Source organism: Vipera ursinii (assembly GCF_947247035.1).
Source record: "Vipera ursinii genome assembly, chromosome: 6".
Lineage (NCBI taxonomy): Eukaryota > Metazoa > Chordata > Lepidosauria > Squamata > Viperidae > Vipera > Vipera ursinii.
Window position 1 is genome coordinate 26,067,893 of NC_139515.1, and position 25,641 is coordinate 26,093,533.

Below are 25,641 nucleotides of genomic sequence, written 5' to 3' on the forward strand. Positions count from 1 at the left end.
CTTTCTGCCATTAGAATGATATCATCTGCATATCTTAGGTTGTTGATATTTCTTCTGGCAATCTTAATTCCAACTTTTGATTCCTCTAACCCTGCCTTTCTCATGATGTGCTCTGCATATAAGTTAAATAGGCAGGGCAACAGTATACAGCCTTGCCGGACTCCTTTCCCAATTTTGAACCAATCAGTGTTTCTGTGTCCAGTTCTCACTGTTGCTTCTTGGCCCACATATAGGTTTCCCAAGAGACAAATAAGATGGTCTGGTACATCCATCTCTTTAAGAACTTGCCACAGTTTGTTATGATCCACACAATCAAAGGCTTTAGCATAGTCAATGAAGCAGAATTAGATGTTTTTCTGGAACTTCCCTAGCTTTCTCCATGATCCAACGTATGTTGGGAATTTGATCTCTAGTTCCTCTGCCTCTTCAAAATCCTGCCTGTACTTCTGGTAGTTCTCAATCCACATACTGCTGAAGTCTAGCTTGTAGGATTTTAAGCATAACTTTACTAGCATGAGAAATAAGTGCAATGGTGCGATAGTTTGAACATTCTTTGGCACTGCCTTTCTTTGGAATTGGAATGTAAGCTGATGTTTTCCAATCCTGTGGCCACTGTTGAGTTTTCCAAATTTGCTGGCAAATTGAGTGTAGCACTTTTACTGCATCGTCTTTTAAGATTTTGAATAGTTCAGCTGGAATACTGTCACCTCCACTAGCTTTGTTGTTGCTCAGCTTTTCTAAGGCCCACTTCACTTCACATTGTAGGATGTCTGGCTCGAGGTCAGTGACCACCTCATTGTGATTATCAGGGACATTAAGTTCATTCTTGTATAGTTCTTCTGTGTAATTTTGCCACCTCTTCTTAATCTCTTCCGCCTCTGTTAGGTCCCTGCCAATTTGGTCCTTTATCATGCCCTTTTTTTTTATTGAAAAGTTTTACAGTACATTTTAACTTTAACAATCCCCCCCTCCCCCCACCCCTACCTAACCCTCCCTATCCCTCCCACCCATTCCCCCCTCCGCCCCCCAACTTCCCAGAGCTAAATACAGGGTATAAAAACAAAAAACAATCATAAGCATCCATATGCTAACAACAATAAACTATTAATTCTATCACCCTCTAGCTCAGACATGTCAAACACAAGGCCCGGGGGCCAGATCCGGCCCGTGAAGTGGTTTCATGCGGCCCGCAAAGCCATCCTGGAAACAGTGAGGGAACAGCCCCCACTGCCTTGGCCCTGGCCCAGAGACCCTCCTCCTGCCAGAGACCCTCAGATCTGTCCCACTCCTGCCCAGGCCCCCATAGGCACCCTTGATGCGAATGATGTAGAGCTGGCCATGCCCACCCAGTAGGCCATATGCACTTTAGCCACGCCCACCCAGTAGGCCACACCCACCCAGGCCACACCCACCCGGCCCCCTGAGGGCAACCGCAATGCTGATGCGGCCCTCAATGAAATTGAGTTTGAAACCCCTGCTCTAGCTCATATAAAATGATTACAAACAATATTAATATGACATATAAAAAGAAAAGGAAACAGAAAAGGAAACTTACTCAAATGCTAAATGAAATTTCTTAGTCCCATATTTGTTCTGGATATAATCAATCCACTTTTTCCACTCCATAATATAACGTTCTTGCGAATGATCTTTCAGGTAAGCCGAAATCTTTGCCATTTCCGCCAGGTCAGAAACTTTTAGAGTCCATTCTTCTATAGTCGGCAGTTCCTCCTTTTTCCAATATTGACCTATTAAAAGTCTTGCTGCAGTGATTAAGTTCAGCATCAACTTAACGTCCACAACAGTAGCATCTGTAATTATGCCCAACAAAAACAATTGCGGACAAAACTTTATCCTTTGCTTAAAGATCTTCTGTATATTCCACCAAATTTTTATCCAAAAAGCCTTAACCTTTTTGCAGGTCCACCATATATGAAAATACGTTGCATCTTCGCCACCACACCTCCAACATTTAGGCTGATAATTCGGATACACACTTGCAAGCTTTTTAGGGTCTAAATGCCATCTATAAAACATTTTATAAAAGTTCTCTCTTAGGTTTTGGGCTTGCGTGAATTTTACGTTCCTCACCCAGGTCTTTTCCCACGTGTCCATTGTAATAACTTCTTGAATATTCTGAGCCCATTTTATCATACAGTCTTTAACAAGTTCTGTTTCTGAGTCAATTTCTATCAATGCAAGATATATCCATTTAATATGTGCTGGACCCTGGTTTCTAATTTGCTTTATGAAATTTTCATCAGTCATTGAAAAACCAATTTTCTGATCTTCTTTCCACCTGGCCCGTAGCTGAGTATATTGAAACCAAGTTTGAACGATCTTCTCATCTCGCAAGAGATTGTACGGCTTCAAACACCAGACATTTCTTTCCAAGCTTAAAATCTCCTTATACGTAGTCACATCATGTTTGAAGCCAACATTTATGTTTTCTATTGCGTGCTTTGGGGTTGCCCACAACGGCACCTTGTAGTCTAACTTATGTCTATACTTCTTCCAAACTCTCAACAATGCCTGTCTTAAAATATGCACTTTAAACACATTATCTACCTTCTTATCATACAACAAATATGCATGCCAGCCAAATAACAAGTCGTGGCCCTCAAGATTTAATAATCTCCCTTGTGTCAAATTAATCCAATCACTTATTCCTGATAACGCAGCAGCTTCATAATATAATTTAAGATTAGGCATTTTAAGACCACCTCTTTCACGAGTATCCTGCATAATCTTGAGTTTAACTCGTGGCCTTTTCCCTGCCCACATGAATTTATTGATACCCCGTTGCCATTCTTTCAAATTAGAATCTTTTTTAAAGACCGGTATCATTTGAAATAAAAATAAAAATTTAGGCAGGCCGTTCATTTTCACTGCTGCAATTCTTCCCAACAAAGACAATTGCAGTTTTTCCCAGCTCTCCAATTCTTTTTGAATTTTTCCCCATAACTTTTCATAATTATTTTTATATAACTTTGTATTAGAGGGTGACAAATACACCCCTAAATATTTGACCCTTTTAACAATCTCAAATCCAGTTAGTCCTTCTAAAAGGGCCTTTTGCGGTGCTGTCATATTTTTGGCCAAAATTTTGGTTTTTTGTACATTAATCTTAAATCCAGAAACCTTCCCATATTGCATTATTATCTCCATCAGGTCCACAACAGAGTTTTCTGGCTGAGTCACTGTAACAACCAGATCATCTGCAAACGCCCTCAATCTATACTCCTGATCTCTAATTTGAATAACCTTAATTTTTTCCGAGTTCCGTATTTTTATCAATAATATCTCCAATGTTAAAACAAATACTAAAGGTGATAACGGACACCCTTGTCTTGTGCCCTTTTCAATATTGCATACTTCAGTCAAACTATTGTTAACTATTATTCGGGCAGTTTGTTTTTGATATAATGCCCTAATTGGTTGTAAAAATTTATCCCCAAAATTCATTTTATCTAAAACTTTCATCAAAAATTGCCAATCCAATTGATCAAAAGCTTTTTCAGCATCTAAGAAAATTAGTGCCGCAGGGATCTGGTTGTTCCTTTCCAAGAACTCCACCACATCTACTATATGCCTCACATTATTTTTCATTTGTCTACCACCAATAAACCCAGTTTGATCCCCATGAATCATCTGTTGCAAAACCCTCATCAATCTGTTAGCTAACACCTTAGCAAATATCTTGTAATCTGTGTTTAAAAGTGATATTGGTCTGTAATTTTTAACTTGAGTAGCATCTTGATCTTCCTTCGGAATCAAAGCAATAAAAGCAATTCTCCAAGACGGAGGCACCCTTCCCCCCCTCTGAATTGTCTGAAACAATTCCCTTAACGGCTTTATCAGCTCCAATTGTAAATTTTTGTAGTAGACCGCAGTCAGACCATCCGTGCCTGGCGCTTTATCCACCTTCAGTTCCTTAATTGCTATAAGAATTTCTTCTTCTGTTATCAATTGATTGATCTCCTCCTTCTGTTCTTGCGTAAGAACCGGGATGCTAGCATTCTTCAAATATACATCAATATCTGTTTCATTAATCTTCTCCTTAGCATATAGTTCAGAATAAAAATCCACAAAGGCTTCCTTAATAAGATCCTGTTGAAACACAACCTTTCCTTTATGTTCAATTTTATCTATATTAGAAGCCCTTTGCTTTTTCCTTAACCTGTAGGCTAGCCACCTACCTGGTTTATTGGCATTGCAAAAAGTATTATGCCTAGCAAACCGTAAATTAGTTGCCACCTGATCAACCATCAACTTATCAAATTGTCCTCTTAGCAGGTTAATGACCTCCTTAATCTTCACATCCAATGGGTTCAAAATTAAGGCCTTTTCTTTTTCCCTAATTTCATTCTCCAGTTCTTTCCTTCTAGCTTCCAAATTACGTCTATATTTATTGTTCATATATATCAACACCCCTCTCATATAGGCTTTGCTAGCATCCCAAACCATGTCCATAGAGGTGTCTTTATTCATATTAATTTCAAAAAAATCCTTCATCTGCTTTTTACATTCTTCCACATTTCTCTGGTTTCTAAACAAATTCTCATTTACGCGCCAGGAGCGCCTATCTCTATTGTCCTTGTTGATCTCTAACCAAACTGGACTATGGTCAGAAATAGTTCTTGCACAGATCTTTACCTTCTTAATCCTAGAAAAAAAGTCATTAGTCAATAATATAAAGTCAATCCTAGAAAAAGATTGATGCCTATCAGAAAAAAAGTATAATCCTTTTCATGTAAATGTGTATCTCGCCAAATGTCTCGCAATTCCAGATCATCCTTCATTTCAAAAAAAGATTTAGGCAATCTAGCATGACTCGGGGCACGCTTAAAAGACCCAGCTTTGTCCAGCTGTACGTCTAGGACACCATTCCAATCTCCCATAAAAATAAAAGATTTATAATCCAGTTGGGTAACCTTTGTATGTAGTAAGTTAAAAAAATCAGCTTGTTGTTGATTAGGAGCATACAGTCCAACTAAGAGTGTTTTTTTGCCTTCTAGCAGCAAATCTATCATAACATATCTTCCTTGCTTATCTACTTCAATTAGTTCCGCTGTCAGAGTACTCTTAACATAGACAACCACTCCATTTTTCTTATTCATTGCAGAAGCAATAAATTGCGTACCCAGCCTTGAGTTCAATAAGTACTTTTGGTCCATAACCCTAATATGCGTTTCTTGCAAACAAATAACATCAGTCTTAAATTGTTTTAAATATTGAAAAACTTTCTTTCTCTTCTGTGGTGAATTTAATCCATTAACATTCCAAGTTAGAAATTTAGTCGCCATTCTTGGCATCCCGAAGCTTCTGGAGCACGTCTGCCAGGACCCCTGTGACTTCCTTAGGCCACACCCCTCCCACAGCTTCACTGTAAGTACGCTTTGGAGGTTCCACAACTTTCTGCTGGTCTTGCTCTTGCTCTTGTCTCGCTCGTCTTAAGGCGGCACGCGTTATCCTCTGCTCTCCAGCAGCAGCCGATGAAACTGTAATTTGATCCCCTCCAGCACCATTCTCCTCTGTCTGTATTCCTTCAGCATCTTGAGGCTTTCCCTCGCCATATCCCTTTACAGCTTCCAAAAGTGATAGGGGGATTGCTTTTAACACATTACTGTAAAAATCACGTGCCTGAGTCACAGTAACCAGACGATGTCTTTTACCTTCGTGCATCACCACCATTCCGACTGGAATCTCCCATCTAAACTTGATATCACATTTCTTAAGTTCCTGTGCAAGGAATGCAAAATCTTTCCTTCTCCTTAAAATCTTTGGAGGAATCTCTTTTAAAACCAGGACTTCTTGCTCAGCAACCACAAACTTAGTATGGTAAGCAGCTTGAATAACTTCATCCCTAATTGCTCTCTTTGTAAAGTAGACCACCACATCTCTAGGTAGCTTCCTCTGCCTTACAATCCATGAATTTACACGAAAGATTTTATCCATACTTCCCTCAATTTCAGATGCTGGCTGGCCCAGTACCGCTTCCAAAGCCTCAGAGACCAGCTGCTTTAAATCTTCTTTGGGATTCTCTTTTAAGCCCCTGATTCTAATAGCAAACTCCATCTGATGGTACTGGACAAGGCTCAATTCTCCATCCATTTTGTCCCTTATATTTTCATTCTCTAATACCTTTACTTCTAATATAGAGTTCTTTTGACTAAGATCCTCCACTTTTTCATCCAAACGTTGCACACATTCAGCCACACTTTCAATTGTAGACAAAATGTCTGCCTCATTGCTCTGAACTTCTCTTCCATCTTCTCCTCCAATTTCTCCTCCAGCTTTTCCATCTTTTCATCCATCATATCTGACATTAATTGTGAATGCTTTTCAAAGGCATCTTGTAAATCCTTAAGCGTCAATGCCGGAGGAGGTGCAGGAGGAAGCAAAGCTTGCAACGAGGTCTGTTGCACCGGGGAAGCCCCCGTACTCCGAAGAGCTTTGGAAGTTTTAGCCGCCATCTTCCCCCACTTTCACTTGTTGCACACTTTCAGTTTAAAGCTATAAAATCCATTGAGCTAGAGAGTAAAGATAAAAGTCCACTTCACCTTGACCTCCTGTACCGCTCTGTCTGCTCCTTAATACTCAAGAGTCTTTCCTTCTGGCAGGGGTGGTTGCTAACGCTTGGCTCTGCTCCAAAAATTTCGGAGCAGAGACGCTGCACAGCCCGGAGCTAACCCAGGCTTCGGGGGGGCTCGATCCTTCAGCCGCCCAAACTTTAAGCTCAGGCGGCCCCGGAGAGCTCAACCCCTACCTGGGGCCTCACCCCCTCCTCTTCTCCCAAGGAGGGGGCTTCAGATCCACCTAAACAGCTGATCGGCGCTGTTTTCGATGAAACAACAAAGCTGCGGAGCGGACAGCCCGGAGATGGCTGTCTTCAGCGTCGCGTCGCCACCGGAAGTCTTTTTCTATCATGCCCATTTTTGTAGTCTAGTTTGAGTTATTAAAAACAATTTACAGTCAATAAACTTTATTCATTAAATATATAACAGCAAAATCGCAAATCCACAAGACTAGTTCCTAACCATTTGAAAATGTGTGATTTTACAAGTTATTCAAAACTTTTTCTGTGTAAAACTAAAAAGTTTGCAATTGCTGTAAAATTTCAGTTAACAATTATTATTAACCCTTGTTTACTGACCAGAGATGTATTTTTAACAATTCATATTCATGGTGAACACAGCTGTCATTTGTTTTCATTAAATATCTGCATTAGAATAGAAATATGTACTGCTGATTATGAAAATCCCTTATATGAAAGCAGCCTATATTTCTTGGATTTAACTGATAAATTAACAGTTCAGCCATAGAGGGGTAACTTAGAAGTAAGCCAACTGTATTGATTATGAGTTAGAAAAAAATCTATTCTATTCTATTCTGTTCTGTTCTGTTCTGTTCTGTTCTGTTGTATTCTACTCTATTCATCTACCTACTCTACTCTACTCTACTCTACTCTACTCTACTCTACTCCACTCCACTCCACTCTACTATGTTCCATTCCATTCCATTCCATTTTATTCCATTCCATTCATCTTGTATGGGTAACTGTCATTTTGTTTTCTGCCTATACATTAACCAAAATTCATCCCACTTGGAATATTTGGATAGACTGTTTATTATATTCTCATTAGAACCTACATTAATTTAAGCCCCAAGTTTTAAATGTTTATCATGTTGTCTTTGCTTTTTTCTAGTTCCAGAAACACTTTAAGATGAGTTGGCAAAGAGAAAACAACTCTTATTCAAATAAAACCAGTTACACAAAATAATAAGGTGATTCAAAGTTAAACAGCACACACCTCTAAGTATTCCCAATTCTAGCTGAAATTATTTTTGTACTGAAACCTATACCAAGACTTTTTACACACAAGATCAAAAACTAATAAATAAAGTACTCCACCCTTTCAAATATGCATTCATTCCACATTACAGAATGAACATTTCTCCTGATATCTCAGACCTAGAAAGTTATGTAAACTATTTTCTTCTGCTTTCATAAGTGAATAATTGCATTTGATAAAATACCTGAGACATCTCCTGTAATTGCTCAAGAGAAATTTGATGATAAATTTATCAGGAACAGATTACACACCAGTCAAAAGTGAAAAACCTTTCAATGAACAGATGTCTTAATCCTAGATATCAAATAACCGAGGCATGAACGGAGGAGAAATTACTTGACTTCTCACTTGACAATATATAATATGAATGACATGTGAAAACAGGATATTTCCAGAACACATTCAGATACGACAGTACTATCCTGCAAATGTAATACATGAGTAGAAAAGCAGAGATGGGCTAGTGCTGGATATCACACTGTACTCTTTTTTTTAAACTGGTATTTCCAGTTCCTAATATAAATATACAGCAGCTAACCTGACTTTCTGTATGCATGGCTTTATGTGGATTATCAGATGACATCAGAACTATAAGATGTTTAAAATGTACAGCACTTTAAATGATTTGTTAGTTTGTTTATTAAATTTATATGGTTGGCCAACTCACATATAGTGACTCTAGACAGCTTATAGAAATAAAGCCCACCCCTCCTGGTACAACAGTTAAACCCCCATGATTGACTCCATATTATCATGGGATCCCCAGTCTCATTGGCAAAACCATGTTTTCAGGGCCTTTTGAAAGATGTCAAAGTGGAGGCCACTTTTTCTACCACAGAGAAGAAGACCCCTCTTGATCCTACCAGACTGAGGTCCTTAAGAGAGGAAACCTGAAACATATCCTGCCTCTGCACTCTGGTGGGTCAGATAGATATAACTGTAAAAAGATGGTTCTTCAAATAACCTGGCCTCAGGCCATGTAGGGCTTTAAAGCCAGCACCTTGAATCAGATCCAGAAGCAAATCAACAGCCAATGTAGCTCCTGCAGGAGAAGTGACAGATGTGCAAATCTAGACTATCATAAAATTTGAGCCACCTCATTTTGAACCAACTGAAGTTTCCAGATACTTTTCAAAGCCAGTTCCATGTAGAATGTATTGCAATAATCCAGAGAGGAAGTGACTAAGACATGGTTGATTTGTAAGCAGGATTGTTGGTCCAGGAAAGGGTATAACTGATGCACAATCTGAAGCTGCTCCTACAATTAGGATTGTAGTCATACATAAATCAGGCTCTGTCTTTGAACCTTTGGTTTAATATATTGAAGCTCTTAAATATTTTTCTTTGCTAACCAGTTTCAGCAATCAAGTGGCATGATTTGACTTCGTGATGTGGTTTACTTACCACTTTTGGTAGCTGGATCACAAAACAGAGTGCCTGATAATAAGGTTTATCCACGGAACAGTAATATTTTAGTATACCACAAAATATAAACAACTAATCCTTCTTCAGGTATGCTTATTTTCATCTTGTAAAAGAGCATGCAATAGTTCAGAATAATATTTATTGATACTATTTCTTTCAGGTAATACTTTGATTAGCCATACTTAAATATAACTTCTTCATATTTTTCAAAATGAGATATTTTTTTAAAAAAATGTAACTTTAAGTCCATTGTTATTTAGAAATATTCATTTCTTTATTTAGAAATATTTAGTCTACTTCTGAGTGTAGATTGGTCTATGATCTTGATACACAGCGCTCCATTTATAAGATCAGCATAGGAAATAAAACTGCCTTTCTTCAACAAAATAAATGTAGAGCTACAACAATGAAATAAATAGTACATGTATGGGATTCATATAACCTTATCCTGAACTATAGAAATGTTTTAATTATTTAAAATTTACACAGTATTTCCTATAATGTGCTACAATTAATTTTAATTATCTTTTTGTCTTCAAGTAACTTTTTTATAATTATTAAGAAAATACAGACAATTGAAGACTAACCTCTTCTAACTGACAGGCTTTGATGACACTCTTATATCGGTATTCATCGTAAGAAACACCAAATATTATGTTTTCTTTAATTGTTCCAGGCATGATCCATGACACTTGAGGGCAAAAGGAAATTCTTCCACTGTGTTTAATTTTACCTTCTAAAGGTTCCAACTCTCCCATGATCAGCATTAGAAGAGAAGTCTGTTATTGAGAATGTTAGCAATAATTAATATTTGTTCATTAGGTCTGTACAACATATATACATCAAGTTCTACAAAACTTGACTGTTCTTATTTTGCTATTTTTAGACTAATGGGACATACCAAGATTACATTTAATCTTTAAAGCAATATAGGAGAAATGTTTAAAGGTATGCTTAATTCTAGCACAAAGGGACGCGGTGGCTCAGTGGGTTAGGACACTGAGCTTGTCGATCAGAAGGCCGGCAGTTTGGCGGGTTGAATCCTGAGTGCCGCATAACAGAGTGAGCACCTGTTACTCGTCCCAGCTTCTGCCAACCTAGCAGTTCGAAAGCATGTTAAAATGCAAGTAGAAAAATAGGGACCACTACGGTGGGAAGGTAACAGCGTTCTGTGCACCTTTGGCGTCTAGTCATGCCGGCCACATGACCACGGAGACGTCCTCGGACAAGCGCTGGCTCTTCAGCTTTGAAATGGAGATGAGCCCCTAGAGTTGGAAATGACTAGCACGCATTTGCAGGGGAACCTTTACCTTTTACCTTTAATTCTAGCACAGCTCAAAATGTACAATTATTAAAAACTCGGGAAAAAGCATCTAGACATTAGCATCTTAATTGCAATATTTCAACTTTAAAAGGCAAAAGAAATGTGAAACTGTCTGTAAGCTCTAAATCTGGTGCCTACCTGTGCCTTTTGAAAATATAATTGATTCATTATACAAATAATCTCTGCTGATCTTGCATTTCTTGATATTTATTTCAGCATTTTATTTCAGTACTAGTTTCTTCAGAAAACTATGGAATACATATTACAAAATCAAATGCCAAGAACCTACTTTAATTGGAAATAATAATCTACTAGCAATCAGCATATATCAACAATTGAGAATACATGTCAAAAGCAAATGCAAGCACCAAAATAAAAAAAATAGCTTTAAACAATTTTATGAATTATTTGAGGATTTCTATAGTTCTTCTATAGATTGGAAATGCCTTAAGTTTTAGATTCTCTTCATTGTTTTTGGGGGAAAAATCACAACTTTTATTTTGTTACAGTTTCATTTTTTTCATTTAAAAATATTTCAAATGCTGGGGATCTCCTCAACTATATTGATTACCAGTTGCAGAGGAAATGAATGGCACGTTGCAATATTCAAATATACAGAGCTCATGTTATTATAGGCAGAACAATATTTGTGTTTTAACTTCAATACTAGCCTACCTTAGTGTGTGTGTATGAATTAACATGGTTATATTTTATCAATCAGGCTTTTTTTTTTACCTTGCCTGCTCCAGTAGATCCAGCAACAGCAAGCAATTCTCCCTTTTCAATCTTGAAGTTGATGTCCATAAGGACAGGAGTAAAATGAAGAGTGAAATTAGTGAAGAAGAGACCACCATTTGTTGATGGTATCTTATTATTACTATTCTCCTCTTTTGTTTTTGTAAAGATCTCTCCACTTCCCTGAAAGAAAAGAAAAGAAAGAAAGATGATCTTTCATATTGTAAAATACCAAAGAGTAATGTAGGCTTGTTTGTTTATATTTTAGACATTTGTCATACTAATGTTGCCACCTCCTATTTTCACCACCACAACAATATTGTTATTATAGATGGGTTTGGCTGAGTGACAATACAGCACTCTGTCTGGCTGTTCTTTTCCTTCCAACTGCCGGTGGGGCTGTGCTCTGACTGGGTGGAGGCGTGGCTGCTTTCTGATTGGGTGGGGGTGTCCTCCGACTGGGTGGAGGCGTGGTTGTCTTCTGATTGAGTGGAGGCGTGGCTGTCTTCTGATTGGGTGGATGCGTGGTTGTCTTCTGATTGGTTGGAGGCGTGGCTGTCTTCTGACTGGGTGGGGTGTGTTCTGAATGGGTGGGGGTTTTTGTTGTGTTGTAATATCCTGAGTGTTGTGATTTGGTGTCCTGAGGAGTGGGCTGTGTAGTGGCCTCCAGAGCTTTGGTTTGGCTCCGAGTTCGAGGACCTGCTATGTATCTCTGGTATGGGTCAGTCAGGTTCGTGTGTGCGTTCTTCTGCTTGGGTGATGGCACTTTTGCTTGACTTGTTCTGTCTTCCGTGTGGGAGAGTTTTTGTTCTGGGTGTGGATGAGTCTTGCTGGGGCTGGTGGCATTTGGGGTTGTTTGTTGGTTTTTTAAATCCTTGTTTGCTGAAATTCGTTTCTCTATCAATGCTGGTTTCCAAATGGCATGTAGGCGGGAGGTGTCGTCTCGCTTGTTCATACTGTCTGGGTGTTTTTCTATTTCAATGGCTTCTCTGATTATTCTGCTATTGAGATGTTCTATTTTGGCGATTGTTTTTGTACCTTCAAAATTGATGTTGTGTCCCATAGTGTTTATGTGTTGTACTAGTGAAGATGTGTGATCTTTCTTCTGTACTGAGTTCTTATGTTCTTCTACACGTACCTCTATTCTTCTGTTAGTCTGTCCGATGTATGTTGCTGGACAGGAGGCGCATGGGATTTGGTATATGCCCTGGTTTTCCAGTTCTATTTTGTCTTTGGGATTTCTCAGGATGGTTGATATCTTTCTGTCAGTGTTAAAAGCGGTTTTGATGTTATGTTTGCGTAGTACTTTACTGATTTTGTCGGTTGTTCCTTTTATGTAGGGCAAGATGGCTCGTCCGTTGTTCTGTTCTTCTTCTTGGATGTTTTTCTGTTTTGGAGTCCCCTGCTGAATCATATTGGTGATTTTGTTTTTTTGGAACTTGTTTGCTGTCAATATGTCTGTCAGGGTGTGTAGTTCTGTTTGTATATGTGTTTCATCTGCAAGGCGTCTGGTTCTTGTTATTAGTGTTTTGGCTACTGAATTTATTTGTGCTGGGTGATGATGTGATTGCGCATTGAGGTAACGGTTGGTGTGTGTTTTCTTTCGGTAGACTGTGTGTCCTAGGGTGCCGTTTCGTTTTTTGTATATAAGTACATCCAGGAAAGGTAACTGGTTGTTTGTTTCAATCTCCATGGTGAATTTTATTTTGGGATGTAGGCTGTTCAGGTGTGTTAGGAAGTTTTCTAGCTCTTTTCTTCCGTGGGGCCAGATCACGAAGGTGTCATCCACATATCTGAGCCACAGTTTTGGTTTGTTTGTAGTCTTTTCCAGAGCGTTAGTTTCAAATTCTTCCATGAAAAGGTTGGCGATAACTGGTGATAGAGGGGATCCCATTGGTGCGCCTTCTATTTGTTTGTATCTCTGGCCTCTGTGTATGAAGTATGTGTTTGATAAGCAGTGTTCTGCTAGTTCTATAATATGGTTTGGTGGTTGGTATTTGCTTCTTATTGTTGATAGAGCTTCTTTGACTGGCACCTGGGTGAATAGTGATACCACATCGAAGCTGACTAGCAAGTCTTTTTGGTCTATCTCTAGATTTTTCACTAATTCTATAAAGTGGTATGAGTTTTGGACATATGAAGCTGCCATTTCTGCTTGAGGTTGTAATTGTTTTGCTAGGTATTTAGCTAAGTTTTGTAGTGGTGAGCCTATAGAACTTACTATGGGTCTTAGTGGGATTCCATCTTTGTGTATTTTGGGGAGGCCATATAGTTTTGGGCATCTGGATGACTTCTCCCTAGGAATGATTGTTTGTTGGATTTCTTGGCTTATAGAAGTTGATTTTATCTTTTTCTTGGTGGTCTTTTCTAGATAGGTTGTGGGATCTGTATATATAGGTTTGTATGTAGTTTCTTTGAGTAAGTTGTACAGTTTCTCTTCATAGTCTGATGTGTCCATTACCACTGTAGCATTGCCTTTATCTGCTGGTAGTATGATTATGCTGTTGTCTTTTCTTAGGTTTTGCAATGCTACTTGTTCTTCTTTTGTTAGGTTGCTTTTGGGTGGTTTGCTTGTGCATAGGATGTGGGTGACTTCATGTCTGACTTGGTCTGCTTCATCTGCATTGAGTTTAGTTAAGCTGGTTTCAACTCCACATATGATGGTTTCTGTGGGAATTTTCTTTGGTGCAACAGCAAAGTTGAAACCTTTTGCTAGGACGTTTGTTTCTGCTGTTGTTAGTCTTCTGTGGGAGATGTTATGCACTACTTGTTGTAGATGTTGTTGTGATGTGGTTGTTTGGTTGTTGTAGTTCTCTAATTGTTTGAGTTTCTTTGAATGTCTGTTGTTTTTATAGATGGTCTCTGTTTCTGCTCTCCAAACCGCCAGTTGTTTCACTTTGTCCCATAGTATTGGGTGAATAATGTTGCTGAGTTTGAGATGTAATGTTAGTAGGTCCTTGTTTGTTTGGTCTAATTGAAATCTTTTATTGTGGAGTTCATTTCTTAGTAATGCCATTTCTGTTCTTCTTAGAATGCGTTTGGTTGAAGTGGTATTGATGTGGAATTTCAATTTGAAACAATTTGGTCTTATATTTTGGTCTCGACATTGGCAAAGGAAAGGTATGTCACTTAGTATTCTTGCTCTTCGTACTTCTGACTTTTCGTAAGTCCTGGTTAGTTGGTAGATGTCCTCCCCGTAGAGGTATGATATTTGTTTTCGTAGATTCTCGCGGGTGTCTGTATGTGTAGATCTAGAGTCTCGGGTTTCTTCCCGCGTTCCTTTCATCTTCAGAAAGTTGTGGCAACGTTTCGACGAAATCCCATCCGCTTTTAACACTGACAGAAAGATATCAACCATCCTGAGAAATCCCAAAGACAAAATAGAACTGGAAAACCAGGGCATATACCAAATCCCATGCGCCTCCTGTCCAGCAACATACATCGGACAGACTAACAGAAGAATAGAGGTATGTGTAGAAGAACATAAGAACTCAGTACAGAAGAAAGATCACACATCTTCACTAGTACAACACATAAACACTACGGGACACAACATCAATTTTGAAGGTACAAAAACAATCGCCAAAATAGAACATCTCAATAGCAGAATAATCAGAGAAGCCATTGAAATAGAAAAACACCCAGACAGTATGAACAAGCGAGACGACACCTCCCGCCTACATGCCATTTGGAAACCAGCATTGATAGAGAAATGAATTTCAGCAAACAAGGATTTAAAAAACCAACAAACAACCCCAAATGCCACCAGCCCCAGCAAGACTCATCCACACCCAGAACAAAAACTCTCCCACACGGAAGACAGAACAAGTCAAGCAAAAGTGCCATCACCCAAGCAGAAGAACGCACACACGAACCTGACTGACCCATACCAGAGATACATAGCAGGTCCTCGAACTCGGAGCCAAACCAAAGCTCTGGAGGCCACTACACAGCCCACTCCTCAGGACACCAAATCACAACACTCAGGATATTACAACACAACAAAAAACCCCACCCATTCAGAACACACCCCACCGTCAGAAGACAGCCACGCCTCCAACCAATCAGAAGACAACCACGCACCCACCCAATCAGAAGACAGCCACGCCTCCACTCAATCAGAAGACAACCACGCCTCCACCCAGTCGGAGGACACCCCCACCCAATCAGAAAGCAGCCACGCCTCCACCCAGTCAGAGCACAGCCCCACCGGCAGTTGGAAGGAAAAGAACAGCCAGACCACGCATTGCTCCTGGAAGCAGCAGGAGAGACACTCCGGCCTGATGATGACGGATGGGATTTCGTCGAAACGTCGCCACAACTTTCTGAAGATGAAAGGAATGCGGGAAGAAACCCGAGACTCTAGATCTACACATACAGACACCCGCGAGAATCTACGAAAACAAATATATATATATATATATATATATATATATATATATATATATATATATATATATATACACACACACACACACACATGCTGTAAGCTCAATTGCCTTTTGATCTAGTATAGAATCCTTCTCCCTCTACAAACACATTACTGGCAATTAAGCAATTTTGCAGCACACTTTTTAATTATGATCAAGGTTGATCAAATTTCCCTTTCCCAACATGATCCAGAATTATGATTTGATGTAAATTGTGAATTAAAAGAAATTTTATTAATCTTTTCCATAAATCAATGTTATTTATTAGATTTTATCTCACTTTTATTACATTGTAAGTAACTCAAGACAGCAAAGATATATAATACTCCTTCCTGCCCCTATTTTCCCCACAATTATGGGGGAGAGAGAAAGAGGCTGGTCCAAAGTTTCCCAGCTGACTTTCATGTCTAAAGTAGAAATAGAATTCACAGCCTTCTGGTTTCTAAGCCAGAGCCTTAACCACTACGTCACTTCTTTTGATGAAAATATTGCATAGACATAGTTAATTGGATATATTATTGTACTCAAAAGTATTATAAGGAATATAACACAAGACTGACTAATAACAAAAATAATAAAAATAATACAATGCCAATATTTTATGACATCTTAGGTTCTTGGGAAGAACCAGTGCAACACCAGCTAAAGAAGTTGGATTTAGTTTGTTAGTTATGAACATCTAATAATAATAAGGGAAGTATTCATCTTATCAGTGCTTTTTTTGTCATAGAATGCACTTGAACGGAGTTCTGGCACCTTTTTTCGATGGATTTTAGAAGTAACTTTTGAAAAAATGATGTTTGGTCCACATGGACTTGATAGCCCTGTTGAGCATAGCAGGTTGGCAGCAAAATCATTAAAACAATGCATGCGGGCTGCTTGTGTGTCAAGTCCGATGCATGCTTACTTTGTCTGCACTGGTTGTGATGGTGCTGCACGGCTTGTGATTGGTTATGTGGTCATGCACTGTTTACTGTGGGTGCCACCCGTTATGTTTCATTACACAGCTGACATGTGTGAATGTGTGTACAGTAACTGACTATGTGGAAAGGTAAATAATTTCTTTATTTAAAAAAATCATTGGTGAATTAAAAATCTTTTTAAATTTTTAGTGGAAAAGTGTGACCCCAAATTTAAAAATGAAAAAAAAAACCTAATTACTTCTCAACCACCGGTCCTGCTAAGAACTGAATATATAACTTTCTAAATAAAAGATTAAGAAGATGTGAGTTCCGGCACCTTTTTTCTTACAAAAAAAGCACTGCATCTTATACCCTGACATGGAGAGGTTTGTATATAACAAAAATGCTACTTATTAGCATTGTCAGAATGTAAATCATTTTATTTCAGTAATAATGAACTAGTTGAAGTAGCTCCAACTCTACTACCTACTAATCTGTCCATTTTTATATCATTGCCAAAGCCATTAAATGTTGCCATATTTTTAGGGTAAAGCTACTCTGTGAGTACAGTCAGCCTTCCTAGATTGTGGCATGGTGTCATGCAACACTAATCAAATTGTAGTATTACCTCATCCCAAAAAGCTGTTACTTTATCCAGTTCAAGGCCTGTGGTTGTTAAATTATATTCCAGTGTTTTGTATTCTTCTTTTTGCAAAAAATCCTGTAAATTTAATTGTTAGAGTTTTAAAGACAAATGTAATACAATATACTTAACTTTGGACATTAAATGGACCTTTTTATTTTCCTGTTCTCATACCAAATAATGTTAACTAAAAAATGGAAATGAATGACTATAAATAGCCTATCTATTCCAATGAAAATGTATATTGAAAGTTGTGACATGATATGGTAGGAAAATGTCAAGCAACATGTTTCAATATTGAAAAAAGACATCCTTATTATATTTGGTTTCTCATTACTTCTTAAATCAAAAATATAAACCAGACAAAATCACCCCTATTAATCCAATCTATGCCATAGACGCTTCCTATTGAAATGTGCTCTACTTGGGGCTGCCCTTGAAGAACAAGGGAAAGGGGGACATGACTGAAATCTTTAAATATATTAAGGGTGTGAATAAGCCTCTAGAAGGCAGCATTTTTAATATTAAGCAAAAATGAATAACTTTAACTGACAGGTGGGAAGTTCAAAAGTAAGAAAGTTTTATTACGGAAAGAGTAGTGGAGGCTTGGAACCAACTTCTAGTGGAGGTGGTGAGTCACTCATCTGAGTTTAAACACTCTTGAGATAAACACATGCCCATCATGTGACCATTTTTTAAAAAAAACCCTCAAAGGGCAGACTCAATGAACCACTATGTCTTTTCTGCTCTCAGTTTTCTATGTTTCTATAAAGAAGCTATCATTGGCATGGAAAGGGCAGCATAGGCAGCAATATATACTGCTCAAAAAAATAAAGGGAACACTTAAACAACACAATGTACTGTATTTAATAGTAGGATGTCTTATCTTGTGTTCCCTTTATTTTTTGAGCAGTATATATTTTTTCCTTAACAAATTTATATGGCTGCCTATCTTAATGAAATAACTCTGGGCAGTTAACAAAACACACGCATAAAATATTAAATGAAATAACAGAGAATTTAACATCAGCTAAAGTTTCCCATCAAGTGCTCTCAAAACACAGAACAGGCCACAAGTACTGATCTCGACTAGCATAATGATCTCTGCATTTGAACTAGTCTTCAAGACTTTCCAGAAGACCGACAGGGTTGAGGCCATCTGAATCCAGAGATGAGGTTGTACCATAGGGCATGCACTAGAAAAATATAAACATGCTGGCTGGTTCCCACTAAATGACATAGTTCCACAGAAAAGATCTGTAATATATCTACTCTGATATAACTGGTGGAGTAGGCAGGCTCTAGAACCCATCTGTGAAACAATATCATAATGGGTATGCCCTGATATACTTATGTGACCTTTGGGAGATCCATTGGTTGCCTATTGGCTTCTGAATATGATTCAAGGTGCTTTTTGTCACCTACAATACTCTGACCCTAGTTATCTAAGATACCATCTCCTCTGGCAATTATCTATCCATCCAGCCATATACTATCAACTCTCTCCAAATCCAATACTGTCATCTGATGAAGCTTCAGATCTGGGCTTTTTCCCTCACTACCTACATCATCTGGAACACCCTCCTGGTGGAATTTCTGCCTGCTAAGTTAAAACTGGTTTCCCAAATAGCATTTAATAAAAATCAGTAAAATAATACCCTAATATATTTTGTATGATAAATTGACAAGATAAGAACCACAAAAGAATAAATTATACCTTGCATGGAATTAGATTTAGATACTATACCTGTATCTTGTTTATTGCTGCAATAGAATCATACCATGTCTGCACTGCCCAAGGGAACTGTCTAGTGACTGTCATTCGAAGAACAATGCAGTATGATATGGTAGTAAATATTTTTCTAAGAATAATTCCATGGCTCAGTGCATATGGAAGGACAGCCAAAAATACCACAAAAAATCCAGAGAAGAAGAAAGCTGAACTATTGAAGTATCTCACATATGCAGCTTTTCGAGTCAGCTTCAGTTCACTTCTGTAAAATGATAGGCAAAAACTGAAAATCTAATACAAAAATAGAAACTCTACATCTAGAATGGCATAACTCTAAAATATGAAACAATTATGAATGCAAATAAGGAAGTTTTAAAAGTTACACTAGTTTGGAATGTGTATTGGAACTGTGTTGAAAATGCAGCTGCCAATCTTTCATCAAACGGTATTTTACTTAATGTGCATCTCACCTCAGGATGGCACATACAATTCTCAATACCTAAGTTCCCTCTTTTTATTCATAACAATTAATCTGAATAATAGAGACTGACAAAAAGATTGCCCAGTGAGCTTCAGAGTTAGGTGGGAATTTTAAATTCAAAGAATTTGAATTTAATCTTATAGTTTGCATGAATCAATATTTTAACTGAAATACTGGGCTTACTGTTACAACAACACGGTACCTTCTAAGACAAAGTGAAGTTCTACAACTTCAAATTACATTTAAACCATCATTAGATCTAGTTGGCACGTTATGACGTATTATATTTGCTACTGCATCTGTTTTGCTGTCAAAATGCTAGGGATTTCATAAAACTATATAAGTCAAAGATAGGATAGGGCCAGAATAATTCTTTTCTCCAGATAAATATGGGTACGTCTGTGCTAAGGAAAAGTGATAAACATACACTATGAAAGAAACAAACAATGAAAGCAGCTTGCCTTTTGTGTGTCTTACACATTATCTCTAATATGGCTTTGAAAAAGATCTAAAGATTTCAAACTAAATACTGCCAAATAAAATAATTCAAGCATTTTGAGAAATTATCTCATTGCATTACTTCTAGAAAGAGGAGTCTTGAAATACACATTAACTGGAGAACGAAAGTACAGTAAATGTCTGCCCGTTGACTCATTAGAATGCAAGGACTTATGTTCAACAGTTCAGGAAACAATAAAGCTCCTTATTAACATACGTCCAGACAGAAATATGTATAGTGAGATAATAAAGAAAAAGCAGTAGATTTTGTTTTAAAGCACCCTTTACTCCAGCAGAATGCTGCAGCAATAGGAAGTTAATCATTCAAAGAACATGCATCATCAAGGTTGAATTGAGAAGAAAAGCTCTTTCCCCAGAGATTTTAGTAGCTTGGAGTTGATATAAGCAGTCAAACACTAAAGCAGACTATGAAGAGTTTTAGGGGAGAAAATGCAGAACTAAATATCTGACTAAAGATAACAAATCAAATTCACTGTTGATATTTGGAACATGATAAGATAGGAGTGGGGAATTCTTTGCCTCAAGATTATGCCTAAACCAGGCATATTTAAAAGATTTTTATTGGGTTTCAATGGAGAAAAATAAGATGTAAATGTAGTATTATTTTTATGGTAAATAGCTATAGCACTTAGACTTATATGCCCTTTTGCAATGTTTTAAAGCACTCTCTAAGTGGTTTACAAATTCAGCTTATTGCCCCCACCAATCTGAGTCCTCATTGTACCAAGCTCAGAAGAATGGAAGGAGCTAAGTCAAACTTGAGCCGGTCAGGATCAAGCAATCGAACCACTGGCAATGTGAACAGAGTTAGCCTGCACTACTGCATTCTAACCACTGTGCCACCACAGCTCTCATTAGTTCCTTGTCAGAAATTTTATACATTTCTAGTATTACATGAAAAATCAGTTGGACACTCTTCCAGTTAAACATCTTTAGTACTGAAATAACCATCTGATTAACAGGTGAAACAGTTACGGTATAAATTCATGGACAATTTGGAAAAAGTAAATGAGAAAGTTAAAGTTAAGTGGGTCCGGATTACTTACGGGAGCACCTGCTGCCGGCGTCAACTTCCCTTTGTCCAGTGCGCTCCCACAGAGAGGGCCTCCTCAGGGTGCCGTCGGTCAGAGAGTGTTGGCTGGTGGCCCCCAGGGGGAGGGCGTTCTCTGTGGGTGCGCCAGACCTTTGGAATCATTTACCGGTTGAGTTCCGGATGGCTCCTGACCTTCGCTCTTTCCGCCGTGACCTGAAAACTCACCTATTTGAACAAGCCGGCCTGGTCTGATGGGTTTGGGGTATTTTAATTGTAATTTTAATTAACTTTTTACTGCAATTGGGCTATTCTATTTAATTCTCATTTTAACTTTTGTATATTGTATTTTTATTGCATTTTATTGCCCTGTACACCGCCCTGAGTCCTTCGGGAGAAGGGCGGTATAGAAATTAAATAAATAAATAAATAAATAAATAAATAAATAAATAAATAAATAAATAAATAAATAAATAAATAAAACAAAACACAAATCTGAAACAAGAGACTGACATTTTAATGAATGAAAATTAGAAATGGGTACTACTTTTCTTTTTTAAAAAGCAATTTAATACTGACAATGTATAAATGTATAAAACTATTAAAATATTTTTGAGAAATATCAATTAGAGCCTCACTGCCAATACTTTTCTATTTCTATTCTGACTTCCTTTTATTTCTTTCATTCTTAAATATTGTATTTCATGATCACACTATCAAGGTATACTTGATCTTCAAATTAGATTAAATTTCTTTTACTTTATAAGATTTATACAAGCTGGTTGTAATTTTGGCATTCTTTCTATTTTCTAAAGAAGTATAGTTCCTACTAAATTTGAACTGCAGTTATTATTTATAATTTGTACACTGTGTACCAGACACTAAGTCTCCAAGTTTTCTTTTTAAAAAACAGAATATAATGGCACACCCAGTTCCACAATAAGCACCTGAAGGCAGGACAAGAAGAAATGGATGGAAACTAATTAAGGAGAAAAGCAACCTAGTACTAAGAAGAAATTTCCTGACAGTTAGAACAATTAATCAGTGGAATAACCTGCCTCCAGAAGTTGTGAATGCTCCAACACTGGAGGTTTTTAAGAGACTGGACAACTATTTGTTTGAAATGGTATAGGGTTTCCTGCCTGAGCAGGGGGTTGGACTAGAAGGCCTCCAAGCTCCCTTCCAACTCTATTATTATTATTATTATTATTATTATTATTATTATTATTATTATTATTATTATTATTATTATTAAAATTAAAACATTTTAAAAACCCGTCATCAATCCAGGTCATCCTGATGAAAAAGGAAAGTTTTGAGGTCGCGGCGAAAGGACTGGAGATCTGGGGCCATCTGGAGCTCAAGGGGGAGTTGGTTCCACAGGGCTGGTGCTCCCACAGAGAAGGCCCTCCCCCTGGGGGTTGCCAGCCGACATTGTCTAGCCGACAGCACCCTGAGGAGGCCCTCTCTGTGTGAGCGCACTGGGCGATGGGAAGTCATCCCTGGCAGCAGATGGTCCTGCAAATATCCCGGGCCTAGGCCATGTAGGGCTTTAAAGGCAAGTACCAGCACCTTAAATCTCACCCAAGACAACCGGTAACCAATGCAGCTCACACAGGAGGGGTGTAATATGGGAGTATCGGGATGCTCCCATCACTACCCACGCGGCCGCATTCTGCACCAGCTGGAGCCTCTGGGTGGTCTTCAAGGGCAGCCCCATGTAGAGAGCTTTGCAGTAATCTATCCGAGAGGTAACGAGTGCATGAGTGACCGTATGTAGGGCATCTCGGTCCAGATAGGGGCGCAACTGGCACACCAGGCGAACCTGGGCAAATGCCCCCCTGGCCATGACTCCAATATGATCTTCAAAACTGAGTCGTGAGTCCAGGAGGACGCCTAAATTGCGTGCCCTATCAACGGGAGGTAACACCTCTCCTTCCATAACCAAAGATGGAGCTTCTTGCACAAGTTGAGATGTCGGTACGTAAAGCCACTCTGTCTTGGCCGGGTTGAGCTGGAGCCTGTTCTTCACCATCCAAATCCGTACCGCTTCCAGGCAACGGGACATCACATCGAGGGCATCGCTGGGTTGGTTCGGGGTGGAGATAAAAAGCTGGGTATCATCAGCATATTGATGATACCTCACCCCGAAACCACGGATGATCTCACCCAGCGGCTTTATATAGATGTTGAACAGGAAGGGCGAGAGTACTGACCCCTGAGGCACCCCACAACTAAGGGGCCTAGGGGTTGACCTCTGCCCTCCTGCCAACACCGTCTGTGAACGGCCCGAGAGGTAGGAGGAGAATCACCGTAAAACGGTGCCTCCCACTCCCAACCCCTCAAGACGTCGCAGCAAGATACCATGGTTGATGGTATCAAAAGCCGCTGAGAGGTCTAAAAGGACCAGGACAGAGAATAACCCCTGTCTTGGGCCCGCCAGAGATCATCCACCAGCACGACCAATGCCGTCTCTGTGTTGTACCCGGGCCTGAAACCCGATTGGTATGGATCAAGATACTCAGTTTCCTCCAGGACCAAAGGGAGCTGCCATGCCACCATGCTCTCAACAACCTTCGCAAAGAAGCGAAGGTTGGAGACAGGACGAAAGTTATTTAAAATAGCTGGATCCAAGGCAGGTTTCTTGAGGAGGGGCCTTACCACTGCCTCTTTCAAGGTGGCAGGGAAGCACCCCTCACTCAAGGAAGCATTGATAACTGCCAGGAGCCAGCCTCGTGTAACCTCCCGAGCCGCATAAACCAGCCAGGAGGGACACGGGTCCAACAAACACGTGGCGGCACTTAATTTCCCCATGATCCTGTCCACTTCATCCAGAGTCACAGGATCAAACTCTTCCCAAATATTATCGACCAAACCCATCGTTTCCCCTTCATCAGATACTGCCCAATCGGAGTCCAAGCCAGCCCGAATCTGAGCAATTTTATCCACCAGATACTCACTAAACTCCTCGGCCCGTCCCCTGATTTTTATTATTATTATTATTATTATTATTATTATTATTATTATTATTATTATTATTATTATTATTATTATTATTATTATTATTTTCTGCCAAACAAATAATAAACTATTTATTAAGGAAAGTATAAACAACAAGTAATCTAGTCCCAGATACAAAGACTGAGAAAAGTTCCTATTCAAAAATATGGACTTTTATTGTTTGTCTAAATATTTCAGCACAGAGGTAGAATTAGACAGGAATATGAACAAATGATTATTTTCTGCTTCATTGTCATTTGATCTCCTTTTAAAAATAAAAATCCTGTCAAACGATATAGTTAAAAAAACACTTTAAAGAAAACCTAAAAATATGTTCCCTAGAGTTCCATGTCAACAGATCCTAAATGTTAGCTGACTCCAACAAACTGAGGAGAGAAGGAAATGGAAAACAGGGCTCAAGTTTAAAATCTTTCCATTTATATCATTATTTTTGATCAATCTAAGAATAAATTGCATATGGCTAAAGTTTAGTTTCGTGCTGTATATCTCAGTTTCAGATGATATGAAATTCAAAAGAATTCTACACAATCTAAATCAGGGGTCCCCAACCCCAGGCCATGGCTCACTACCAAGCTGCCGCCTATTCGGAAATGGGCTGTACAAGAGGCAGGCTTGTGCAAACATGCACATGAAGCTCAATCTGCAGTCCAGCTACGTGGCATGTGTGTGGACATTGACCTGCCACTTGCGTGAGTTGAGCTGTGCAGGCTCACACGTGTGCACCAGCCTGCCATTCACACAGTCTGGTTCCCCTCTCCCTGCCCCCTCCAGCCAGGCCATCAAGCTGCAAAGGTTGGAGATGCTGATCTAAATGACCTTTTGAAAGATGACTTCTATTATATAGTTGATTTCCAGATAAAAATATAAGAACTAGGTATGATTACTAGGGAAAGTGATTTTTATAAAGATCTTATTCAGATAGGTCATTATAACATAGACAAAGACAGCACAGCACAGCAGGTAAAAATAATTGTTTGGATCAGCATGACTCAACAGTTTTATTACAACCAGGATAAAATGATAATTATTCTTACAAATTAAACTTTTATCTCATTTTTGGGTTACACAACATATGTGCCATGCATGTAAGATGGACAAATATAAATACTTACTGTCGCAGACTTTCAACCATATTTTCCATTGCATCTTCCCAACAATAAGCCTTCACTGATTGTATATTATCTATCATTTCTGAGGTAATTACAAGTCTTTCATTGATCTTTCCGGCTCGCTGATCTCTGTAGATAATTATGTTCTATATTTAATACTTCATCATAATGAAAATTTGGTAAGCACTTCACACAATATTCTATCAATAAAGTTCTATTCATGCCATAAACCAGAAGTGTACAAAAGATTGTACTTTTTTGTCATTCTGGTAACAAGTTCGTAAAATACTTTAAATATCCTATGATACTGTTCAAATGATTCTTCAATACTTTTAGAAAGCTGCACTGTATAGATGTGCCATTATGTAAAACTGAATACAAAATACAAATCTGAAAATCAATAATTTATTTGAGAACAGTAGCATTATGTATAT

At 38.5% G+C, this 25,641-nt stretch overlaps 1 protein-coding gene across 1 annotated transcript in view; it reads right to left on the bottom strand.

Moving 5' to 3' along the window:
• The window catches only part of CFTR (CF transmembrane conductance regulator), a gene marked incomplete at its 5' end in the record, with an annotated part of 112,437 nt that overhangs the window by 71,914 nt on the left and 14,882 nt on the right, over positions 1-25,641 (bottom strand). The window contains 5 exons of the mRNA XM_083366547.1: positions 9,869-10,060; positions 11,341-11,523; positions 17,301-17,393; positions 19,063-19,309; positions 25,211-25,336. Of these exons, the coding sequence (XP_083222673.1) occupies positions 9,869-10,060; positions 11,341-11,523; positions 17,301-17,393; positions 19,063-19,309; positions 25,211-25,336 (841 nt within the window). The remainder of the gene's footprint in view (positions 1-9,868; positions 10,061-11,340; positions 11,524-17,300; positions 17,394-19,062; positions 19,310-25,210; positions 25,337-25,641) is intronic.